The 11,486-nt window shown below is 68.5% G+C and overlaps 1 protein-coding gene across 1 annotated transcript; it reads left to right on the forward strand.

Annotated features, from left to right (window-relative positions):
- Nucleotides 1–5: 5 nt before the first annotated feature.
- LOC130610801 (RING finger protein 145-like) lies at nucleotides 6–8,039 on the forward strand (the record flags this gene model as incomplete). Its single annotated transcript, XM_057430907.1, has 10 exons — nucleotides 6–156; nucleotides 991–1,099; nucleotides 1,557–1,648; nucleotides 2,168–2,403; nucleotides 2,489–2,664; nucleotides 2,753–2,893; nucleotides 4,972–5,154; nucleotides 5,227–5,374; nucleotides 5,642–5,998; nucleotides 7,689–8,039. Coding segments are annotated over 10 exons (1,944 nt in total), but the record flags the coding sequence as incomplete, so codon positions are not given.
- Between the last annotated feature and the right edge of the window lie 3,447 nt (nucleotides 8,040–11,486).

Here is an 11,486-nt window from a genome sequence, read left to right on the forward strand (position 1 = left end):
AGGCCGTGGCCAACGTGGCGCTGCGGGTGCCGGGGCTGGCGCTGCTGGACCTGCTCTACCGCTGGGACCCCGCGGCCCTCGGGGAGCTGCTGCGGCCGCGCCGCGGGGACCCCCCCCTCCTGCGCGCCCCCGCGCTCCGCGGCGCGCACTGCATGGGTGAGGGCGGAGCGGGGACACGGGGGGGTCCCAAGGGATGGGCAGGGGGAGGGCACTGGGGGGGGGAGCCCAGGGAATGGCAGCGCTGGGACATGGGGGGCACATCCCAAGGAGGAGCATGGGGGGGGGGGCAGCCCCGGTACTGGCCGGGCTGCGGGCACGAGGGGACAGCGCTGGGCATGGGGAGGTTGAGGACAGCAGGGTGCACCCCGAGGGATGGACATGGGGGGGCACCCCGAGGGATGGGCATGGGGGGGCACCCCGAGGGATGGGCATGGGGGGGCACCCCGAGGGATGGGCATGGGGGGGGCATCCCAAGGGATGGACATGAGGATGTGTGCCATATCATATCCAGCTGGGGCCGTAAGGGTGCATCCCAAGGGATGGTTGGGGGATATCCCAAGGGATGGACATGAGGATGTGTGCAATATCATGTCCGGTTGGGGCCATAAGGGTGCACCCCAAGGGATGGGCATGGGGGGGGCATCCCAAGGGATGGACATGAGGATGTGTGCCATATCATATCCAGCTGGGGCCGTAAGGGTGCATCCCAAGGGATGGGCATGGGGGGACATCCCAAGGGATGGGTAAGTGGGGCACACAAGGAGGCACCCTAAAGGTGGCCGGGTTAGGAGCATGGAGAGGGAGGGAGGACACCCTAAGGGGTGTGCACACTGGGGACAGCCCAGGGTGCTCTCCATGATCGGGGGTCACCCTCTTGCTGTGGCTGTCCTGGTGCCAGCACCGTGTCCCCAGCGCTGGGTCCCTGCCCCTCCAGTGCCAATGGGGGCACTGAGGGGGGGGCTCAGCATCACCCCCGGTCCCTCTGCGCAGGCCACGTCGTGTCCCTGGTGCTGCTGCTGCTGCCGCTGCGCTCGCTGGTGAAGCTCTACCTGCACCTCCTCAGCGGGCTGCTGCTCAGCGCCGGCCACTCACTGGCCAGGTGACACCGGGGACGGGGGGGACATGGGGGGACAGCGGGGACATGGGGGGCATAGGGGACATGGGAGCACTGGGGACATGGGGGAGACAGGGGGGACATCGGGGACATGGGAGCACTGGGGACATGGGGGAGACAGGGGGGCATGGGGGGCATGGGGGACATGGGAGCACTGGGGACATGGGGGAGACTGGGGGGCACGGGGGACATGGGAGCACTGGGGACATGGGGGGCACCAGGGACATGGGGGACACCAGGGACACAGGGGACATGGGGCAGACAGTGGGGACGTGGGGGGCGCTGGGGACATGGGGGGGACATCGGGGGAACCAGGGACATGGGGGACACCGAGAACATGGGGGGCACTGGGGGCTTGGGGGTTGCACCGGGGACATGGGGACGACAGTGGGGACATGGGGGGGACATGGGGGGCACCGGACCTGACCCTCTCTCCCTGCAGGGACTACGTGCACCAGGAGCTGGAGTCCGGCTTCCAGGGCGCTGTGCTCCGTGAGCCCGCGGCGCTCAGGGCCTCCATCAGCACCCTGGCAGGTGGGGGGGGGGTGCAGAGGGGCCGAGGGAAGGAGCTGGGGTGCGGGGTGAGGAGAGGCTCCCTCCCCAGGACCCGGTCCTGGACCCCCCCTGTGCTGGGAGCACCCCGGAGCGGGAGCAGCAGCGCCGGGAGGGGATCCTGCCCCTCTGCTGTGGGGTGGGGAGAGCTGAGAGCGGCTCCAGGGGCTGAGGGGGGTACAGGGAACGTGGAGAGGGGCTGGGGACAAGGGAGGCAGGGATGGGATGAGGGCTTCCGGCTGGAAGAGGGAAGAGCTGGGTGGGATACAGGGAAGTTCTTCCCTATGAGGGCGGTGGGACACGGGAAGGGGTTGAAGCCGTGGCTGCCCCATCCCTGGCAGTGCTCAAGGCCGGGTTGGACACAGGGCTTGGAGCAAGCTGCTCCAGTGGAAGGGGTCCCTGGCGCTGGATGGGCTTTAAGCCCCCCCCATGTATGAGGTCCCAGGGGTGTCTCCGTGCAGGCCGAGCTGTTCCCTGACCCGTCCCGTCCCGTCCCCGCAGCCCAGCTCTGCCTCTGTGCCCTGTGCTCGCTGCTGCTGCGGTGCCGGCGGCCGTGGCTGCTGCTGGCTCCGGTGCTGCCGGTGCTGGCGCGGCTCTGCGGGCTGCCCCCGCCGGCGCTGCCCCTGCTCCACGCCGCGGCCGCGCTGCTCACCCTCACCGTGGTGCTCTGCCTGCTGGGCCCCCACCTCCTGCCCCCCGTGCGCCTGGCGGCCGCCGCCGCCACGAACCTGATGGAGGTGAGCGGGGCTGCGGGCTCCCGTCCCGCCCCACACGTGTGGGGCAGCCCCGCTGAGCGCCCTTGTGCCCCCCCTTCCCCCGCAGGCGCTGGAGCTGTCCCGGCTGCTGGCGCTGGGGGTGTCCCTATGGAGCCGGCTGGCCGTGCCCCTCCTCTTCCTCGTCTTCTGGCTCGTGCTCTTCTCCCTGCAGCTCTGCGCCTTCCTCGCCTCGTCCGGCACCCCCCTGAGCGCGCAGGGCTTCCTCTTCCTCCTCCTCAGCAGGTAGGAGCGGGCAGCCCGGGGGTTGAGGAGGGTCCGGGCCTTGGGGTGCTCCCGGCGGGCCCGTGACGGCGGCTCGGCTCCCTTGCAGCGCGGCCGAGTGCTGCAGCACTCCCTACGCCCTGCTCGGCCTCACCTTCACCGTCTCCTACCTGGCCCTGGGGCTCCTCAGCCTCTGCAAGTTCTACCTGGTGGGGTTCAGCGCCTTCCACACCGGCAACGGCACGCACCGGTGAGCTGGGATGGGGACAGGGATGGGGACAGGGATGGGGACAGGCACCGGGGAGCTGGGATGGGGACAGGCACCGGGGAGCTGGGATGGGGACAGACACCGGGGAGCTGGGATGGGGACAGGGATGGGGACAGGGATGGGGACAGGCACCGGGGAGCTGGGATGGGGACAGGCACCGGGGAGCTTGGATGGGGACAGGGATGGGGACAGACACCGGGGAGCTGGGATGGGGACAGACACCGGGGAGCTGGGATGGGGACAGGCACCGGGGAGCTGGGATGGGGACAGGCACCAGGGAGCTGGGATGGGGACAGGCACCGGTGAGCTGGGATGGGGACAGGCACCGGTGAGCTGGGATGGGGACAGGCACCGGGGAGCTGGGATGGGGACAGGGATGGGGACAGGCACCGGTGAGCTGGGATGGGGACAGGCACCGGGGAGCTGGGATGGGGACAGGGATGGGGACAGGCACCGGGGAGCTGGGATGGGGACAGACACCGGGGAGCTGGGATGGGGACAGGGATGGGGACAGGGATGGGGACAGGCACCGGGGAGCTGGGATGGGGACAGGCACCGGGGAGCTGGGATGGGGACAGGCACCAGGGAGCTGGGATGGGGACAGGCACCGGGGAGCTGGGATGGGGACAGGCACCGGGGAGCTGGGATGGGGACAGGCACCGGGGAGCTGGGATGGGGACAGGGATGGGGACAGACACCGGGGAGCTGGGATGGGGACAGACACCGGGGAGCTGGGATGGGGACAGGCACCGGGGAGCTGGGATGGGGACAGGCACCAGGGAGCTGGGATGGGGACAGGCACCGGTGAGCTGGGATGGGGACAGGCACCGGTGAGCTGGGATGGGGACAGGCACCGGGGAGCTGGGATGGGGACAGGGATGGGGACAGGCACCGGTGAGCTGGGATGGGGACAGGCACCGGGGAGCTGGGATGGGGACAGGGATGGGGACAGGCACCGGGGAGCTGGGATGGGGACAGGCACCGGGGAGCTGGGATGGGGACAGACACCGGTGAGCTGGGATGGGGACAGGGATGGGGACAGGGATGGGGACAGGCACCGGGGAGCTGGGATGGGGACAGGCACCGGTGAGCTGGGATGGGGACAGGGATGGGGACAGGGATGGGGACAGGCACCGGGGAGCTGGGATGGGGACAGGCACCGGGGACATGGGGACAGCACCGGGGAGCTGGGATGGGGACAGGGATGGGGACAGGGATGGGGACAGGCACCGGGGAGCTGGGATGGGGACAGGCACCGGGGAGCTGGGATGGGGACAGGGATGGGGACAGGCACCAGGGAGCTGGGATGGGGACAGGCACCGGGGAGCTGGGATGGGGACAGGCACCGGGGAGCTGGGATGGGGACAGGCACCGGGGAGCTGGGATGGGGACAGGGATGGGGACAGACACCGGGGAGCTGGGATGGGGACAGACACCGGGGAGCTGGGATGGGGACAGGCACCGGGGAGCTGGGATGGGGACAGGCACCAGGCTGGGATGGGGACAGGGGGGAGCTGGGATGGGGACAGGCACCTGGGAGCTGGGATGGGGACAGGCACCGGTGAGCTGGGATGGGGACAGGCACCGGTGAGCTGGGATGGGGACAGGCACCGGGGAGCTGGGATGGGGACAGGGATGGGGACAGGCACCGGTGAGCTGGGATGGGGACAGGCACCGGGGAGCTGGGATGGGGACAGGCACCGGGGAGCTGGGATGGGGACAGGCACCGGGGAGCTGGGATGGTGACAGCGATGGGGACAGGGATGGGCACTGGGGAGCTGGGATGGGGACAGGGATGGGGACAGGGATGGGCACCAGTGAGCTGGGATGGGGACAGGGATGGGGATAGGCACCGGGGAGCTGGGACGGGGACAGCGATGGGGACCAGTGAACTGGGATGGGAACAGGGACAGGGATGGGCAGTGGTGAGCTGGGATGGGGACAGGGTTGGGCACTGGGGAGCTGGGATGGGGACAGGCACTGTTGGGCCGGATGAGTTGGGGACCCAAGGGGACAGCGCAGGGCAGGTCCCGGTGCCGCCTCACGCCCCGCTCCGGCAGGGGGGTGACGGAGGGGGTGACGCTGCTGCTGCTGGCGCTGCAGACGGGGCTGCTGGACCTGCCGGCGCTGCAAAGGACCTTCCTGCTCAGCATCATCCTCTTCATCGTGCTCACCTCCACGCTCCAGTCCATGATCGAGATCGCGGACCCCGTCCTGCTGGCGCTGGGGGCCTCCCGCAACAGGTACCGGGGCTGGGGCCCGGAGGCGCTGTCCCTGGGCTGGATGTGCCCCGCTGAGCTCCGCGCGTCCCATAGGAGCCCCTGGAAGCACTTCCGCGGTGTCAGCCTGTGCCTCTTCCTGCTGCTGTTCCCCTGCTTCCTGGCCTACAAGATCGCCCACTTCTTCCAGCTGGATTTCTGGCTGCTCGTCCTGGTCTCCAGCTGCATGCTCACCTCGCTGCAGGTGCGGGGCGCAGCCGGATCCCTGCTTACCCCGTCCCTATGGCGCTGCTGGGGGGGGGGGGGATGAGCCACGTCCCGAGAGAGCTGCATCCCATCTCCGTTGGGTGCGGGAGGGGGCTGCGGCAGCGGGGCGAGGGGCGATGGGGTCATCCGGAGCGGGGGGTTCGGGTGGCTCTGAGGCAGAAGGTCCTCGCAGTGGGGCTGGCGGAGCGGGGCCTGCTGGACCCGAGGTGCGCGGGTGCCAAGGCCGTGGCGCGGCTGCCCGCAGGTGATGGGCACGCTCTTCATCTACGCGCTCTTCCTGGCGGAGCCGGTGCGGGAGGCGGCGCCGGGCCGCGTGGACGAGGCCATTTACTGCGTGAGGGCGCTGAGCCGGGGGCTGGAGTTCCTGCTGGCGCTGAGCGTGGTGGCCTACGGGGCCTGGGAGTCGGTGCTGGGGCAGTGGAGCTGGCTGGGGGCCGCCGTGCTGCTCACCCACGCCTACCTCAACGTGTGGCTGCGGGCGCGCTGGGGCTGGCGCAGCCTCCGCCTGCGCCGGGGGGCGGCCAGGAAGGTGCGGGCCCTGCCCAGGGCCACGCGCGGGCAGCTGCGGCTGCACGATGATGTCTGCGCCATCTGCTTCCAGGTGGGTGCCATGGGTGCCGTGGGTGCTATGGGTGCCATGGGTGCTATGGGTGCTGTGGGCACTATGGGTGCCATGGGTGCTGTGGGTGCCATGGGTGCTATGGGTGCTGTGGGTGCTATGGGTGCCCTGGGTACTATGGGTGCCCTGGGTGCTGTGGGCATTATGGGTGCCATGGGCGCTATGGGTACCATGGGTGCCATGGGGGCTGTGGGCACTGGGGTTGCCATGGGTGCTGTGGGCATTATGGGTGCTGTGGGTGCTATGGGTGCCGTGGGTGGTGTGGGTGCTATGGGTGCTGTGGGTGCTATGGGTACCATGGGGGCTGTGGGCACTGGGGGTGCCATGGGTGCTGTGGGCATTATGGGTGCTGTGGGTGCTATGGGTGCTGTGGGTGCTATGGGTACCATGGGGGCTGTGGGCACTGGGGGTGCCATGGGTGCTGTGGGCATTATGGGTGCTGTGGGTGCCATGGGTGCTGTGTGCCAGGAATGCCAGGGGTGCTGTGTGCCAGGGATTCCATGGGTGCTATGGGTGCCGTGGGTGCTGTGTGCCAGGGATGCCAGGGGTGCTGTGGGCACCATGGGTGCCATGGGTGCTGTGGGTACCATGGGGCCTGTGGGTGCCAGGGGTGTCATGGGTGCTGTGGGCACTGGGGGTGCCAGGGGTGCTGTGAGCGCTATGTGTGCCATGGGTGCTGTGTGCCAGGGGCGCTGTGGGCACCATGGGTTCTGTGGGGGCCATGGGTGCTGTGGGTGCTGTTAGCACCTGGGGTGCTGTGGGCGCTGTGGGCACCATGAGTGCTCCAAGTGCTGTGGATGCCGTGGGTGCAGTGAATGCTGGGAGGGCCATGGGAGCTGTGGGTGCTATGGGTGCCGTAGATGCAGTGGGTGCCGTGTGCTGGGGATGTCAGGGGTGCCCATGGGTGCTGTAGGCACCATGGGTGCAGTGGGCGCTATGGGTGCCGTGGGTGCTATGGGTGCCACAGGTGCCTTGGGCACTGTGGGTGCAGTGGGTGTTATTGGTGCCATGGGTGCTATGGGTGCCACAGGTGCCTTGGGCACTGTGGGTGCAGTGGGTGTTATTGGTGCCATGGGTGCTATGGGTGCCACAGGTGCCTTGGGCGCTGTGGGTGCTGTTGGTGCCGTGGGTGCTATGGGTGCCACAGGTGCCTTGGGCGCTGTGGGTGCTGTTGGTGCCATGGGTGCTATGGGTGCTACAGGTGCCTTGGGCACTGTGGGTGCAGTGGGTGTTATTGGTGCCATGGGTGCTATGGGTGCCACAGGTGCCTTGGGCACTGTGGGTGCAGTGGGTGTTATTGGTGCCATGGGTGCTATGGGTGCCACAGGTGCCTTGGGCGCTGTGGGTGCAGTGGGTGTTATTGGTGCCATGGGTGCTATGGGTGCCACAGGTGCCTTGGGCGCTGTGGGTGCAGTGGGTGTTATTGGTGCCATGGGTGCTATGGGTGCCACAGGTGCCTTGGGCGCTGTGGGTGCAGTGGGTGTTATTGGTGCCATGGGTGCTATGGGTGCCACAGGTGCCTTGGGCGCTGTGGGTGCAGTGGGTGTTATTGGTGCCATGGGTGCTATGGGTGCCACGGGTGCCTTGGGCGCTGTGGGTGCAGTGGGTGCTGTTGGTGCCGTGGGTGTTGTGGGCGCCGTGTGCCGGGGCTGAGGCCGCGCTGTGCCCGCAGGACTTGGCCGTGGCCGTGGTCACCCCCTGCAGCCACCTCTTCCACGCCGCCTGCCTGCGCCAGTGGCTCTGCCTGCAGGACACCTGCCCCATGTGCCACCAGCAGCTCCAGCGCGGGGACCAGGCCCAGGAGGAGGAGGAGGAGGAGGAGGAGGAGGAGGAGGAAGGCAGCGCGAGGGCCCGGCCGCAGCCCCATGGAGGGGACGGGGAGGAGGGCGCGGAGGATGCAGGAGCACCCCCGCACCATCGCCCCCCTCATCCTCACGCCTCCAGCCCTCACCCCAGTGCCACGCAGCATCCGCCCCCCCCCGAGCTCCCTGCTCACCCCCGCAGCAGCCAGCACCCCCCGTAGCACCGCGGGCTGGCACGGGGACCCCCATGGGGCACAGGGCACCCCAGCGCCCGCACCCACGAGGACTCTGTAGCAATAAAGCCGAGGGGACGCGGCTGCGCCCGAGGCAGGGGCTGCTCCGGTCGCCCGCGATGGGACCTGACAGCGTGTCCGGGGGGCACGGGGCTGCTGCGGGTGTGGGGAGGGAGGGGGTGCCCCGTGGGTGCCATCCGCGGTTACCCCACTTGATGGCGGGGGGGCTGGGTCACTTTGCAGGGGGGGTTCCAGGGGTGGCCAGGGCTTGGTGTGGGACTGCGGGGGCTTGGCCTGGGCCTGGTGTGGGTCTGGCATGGGATGCAGGGGGCTTGGCCTGGGCCTGGTGTGGGTCTGGCATGGGATGCAGTGGGCTTGGCATGGGTCTGGTGCTGGATGGTGTGGGTCTGGCGTGGCACAGGCTTGGTGTGAGTCTGGCAGGAGCTTGGCATGGGATGGTCTGGCAGGGGATGAGGTGGGATCAGCTTGTGCTGCCTTTGCCGATGCACCTGACAGCCCCTTCCGTGTCCCATCCCTGTCCCTTCCCTGTCCCATGCCTTTCCCATCCATTTCCCTTCCCTTTCCCATTCCATTTCCCTTCCCTTTCCCATCCCTTTCCCATCCATTTCCCTTCCCTGTCCCATCCCTTTCCCATCCCTTTCCCATCCCTGTCCCATTCCTGTCCCATCCCTTTCCCATCCCTTTCCCATCCCTGTCCCGTCCCTTTCCCGTCCCTCTCCCATCCCTGTCCCATCCCTTTCCCATCCCTTCCCCATCCCTGTCCCATCCCTTTCCCATCCCTGTCCCATCCCTTTTCCTTCCCTTTCCCATCCCTGTCCCATCCCATTCCCATCCCTTTCCCATCCGTGTCCCATCCCATTCCCATCCCTTTCCCATCCCTGTCCCATTCCTGTCCCATCCCTTTCCCATTCCTGTCCCATCCCATTCCCATCCCTGTCCCATCCCTTTCCCATCCCTTTCCCATCCCATTCCCATCCCATTCCCATCCCATTCCCATCCCTTTCCCATCCCTTTCCCATCCCTTTCCCATCCCTTTCCCATCCCTTTCCCATCCCTTTCCCATCCCTTTCCCATCCCTTTCCCATCCCTTTCCCATCCCTGTCCCATCCCTGTGCCGGGTCTGGGCTCCATCTCCACCCCAGGCAGATGAGGCTGGGCCCAGCCCTGCCCAGGATCCCCATTCCCATCCCTACAGGAGGGGGGAAGCGGCCCCCCCGGTGCCGGCTGCAGGGTTGGGGGGGCAGCGCGGGGGGTCCCTGGGGAGCTGGTAAATGGATTCCCCCCCCCGGCTGCACTCAGGCTGCCGGCAGCGGCTCCCATGGGTCCTGCAGCCCATTAATGGGAGCGGGGGAGGAGCCGGCCACAGATCCCAACTGGGGTTAATGGAGACGGGGGGAGCCCCCCGGTACATCCCCAGCACCCTCCATCCCCATCGCCCTCAGCCCCCGCTGCCCCCCAGCCCGTCCCCTCTGCTCGCAGCGCATGGCTGGGGGGTGCCGGGCGTCCCTGTGGGTGCCCCCAGCAGTGGGTGCAGCAGCTCCCCGCCCATCGCTGGCCCCACACGGGGTTGCTGTGGGGCAGCCGCAGCCCCCCCGCTCCCGCAGCCTCCATTAGCGCCCATTACCGCGGCCGTGCCGGGGAGCGCGGCTCCCCACGGGGCCGGTCCCGGGGGAGGCTCCGCACGGCCCTGCCTGGAAATGGGGGGAGCAAGGACAGAGACAGGGATGGACAAGGGCACAGCTGGAGGGGTGCATGGGTGGGCACTGGGGTGCACAGGGGCACGGATGCATGGATGCATGGATGCATGGATGCCGGAGACGTGTGGGTGGATGCTGGGGTGGATGTGGGCATGGAGAGCTGGATGCTGGAATGGACATGGGCACGGATGGATGCGTGCTGGCAGGGATGGGAGGGTGGACTGTGAGACACTGGGGTGGACAGAGGCGTGGATGGATGCATGCATGGATGCATGGATAGATGAATGGATGGATGCATGGATGGAGGGATGGTTGCATGGAGGGATGGATGCATGGAGGGATGGATGCATGGATGGATGGATGCAGGCATGCATGGGTGCATGGATGGATGGATGCATGGACAGGGGCACGGACAGATGGACACTGGGACAGACGGAGATGTGCATGGGTGGATGCTGGGATGGATGTGGGCATGGATGGACGGACACCAGGATGGACAGGAGCACAGACAGATGGACACTGGCATAGATGGGAGCATGGATGGACGGACAGCCGGTTTCGGCAGAGGCCATAGGGCCCCACCAGCCCTCAAGAGGGTCTTGGGGTGCAGTGGGGTCACTTTGGGGTACCCTGGGGTCACTCTGCAGTGTCTGGGGGGATGCACCGGTATCGCTCCAGGGTCTCCGCGGGGTGCCCCTGGGGTGTCGCAGGGGATTCAATGGGGTCCCTTTGGGGTCCCTCAGCGCACACAATGGGGTGTCCACGGGGTCTCCTCACCGTGTCCCAGGGGATTCAATGGGGTCCCTTTGGGGTCCCCCAGCGCACACAATGGGGTGTCCCCGGCCTCTCCTCACCGTGTCCCAGGGGACTCGATGGGGTCCCTTTGGGGTCCCCCAGCGCACACAATGGGGTGTCCACGGGGTCTCCTCACCGTGTCCCAGGGGATTCAATGGGGTCCCTTTGGGGTCCCCCAGCGCACACAATGGGGTGTCCCCGGCCTCTCCTCACCGTGTCCCAGGGGACTCGATGGGGTCCCTTTGGGGTCCCCCAGCGCACACAATGGGGTGTCCACGGGGTCTCCTCACCGTGTCCCAGGGGATTCAATGGGGTCCCTTTGGGGTCCCCCAGCGCACACAATGGGGTGTCCACGGGGTCTCCTCACCGTGTCCCAGGGGATTCCATGGGGTCCCCCAGCGCACACAATAGGGTGTCCCCGGCCTCTCCTCACCGTGTCCCAGGGGATTCAATGGGGTCCCTTTGGGGTCCCCCAGCGCACACAATGGGGTGTCCGCGGGGTCTCCTCACCGTGTCCCAGGGGATTCAATGGGGTCCCCAGCGCACACAATGGGGTGTCCCCGGCCTCTCCTCACCGTGTCCCAGGGGATTCAATGGGGTCCCCAGCGCACACAATGGGGTGTCCCCGGCCTCTCCTCACCGTGTCCCAGGGGATGCAGTGAGGTCACTCTGGGGCACCCGCACTGGGGTCACTTTGGGGTCCCTCCGGGGTGTCCCGGTGGGGGAGGCCCCGCAGCTCCCCCCCCCCCCTTCCCGCTGCCCCCGGGGGCCGCCCGGTGCCCGGCGCGGCTCTGGCCGCGGAGCCCCCTCCGCCGGGGCGGGGAGCGACCGCTCCTCCCCGGAATGATGTCAGCCTGCCCGGCCGCGGCCCCCGCCTCCCCCGGCGGCTCCGGCCCTGCCTCCCCGGGGAGGCGGCGGCGGC

Source organism: Pezoporus wallicus, unplaced genomic scaffold (assembly GCF_028554395.1).
Source record: "Pezoporus wallicus isolate ANWC-B61680 ecotype Strahan unplaced genomic scaffold, APGP_CSIRO_Pwel_v1 contig_12332, whole genome shotgun sequence".
In the NCBI taxonomy this organism is placed as follows: domain Eukaryota; kingdom Metazoa; phylum Chordata; class Aves; order Psittaciformes; family Psittacidae; genus Pezoporus; species Pezoporus wallicus.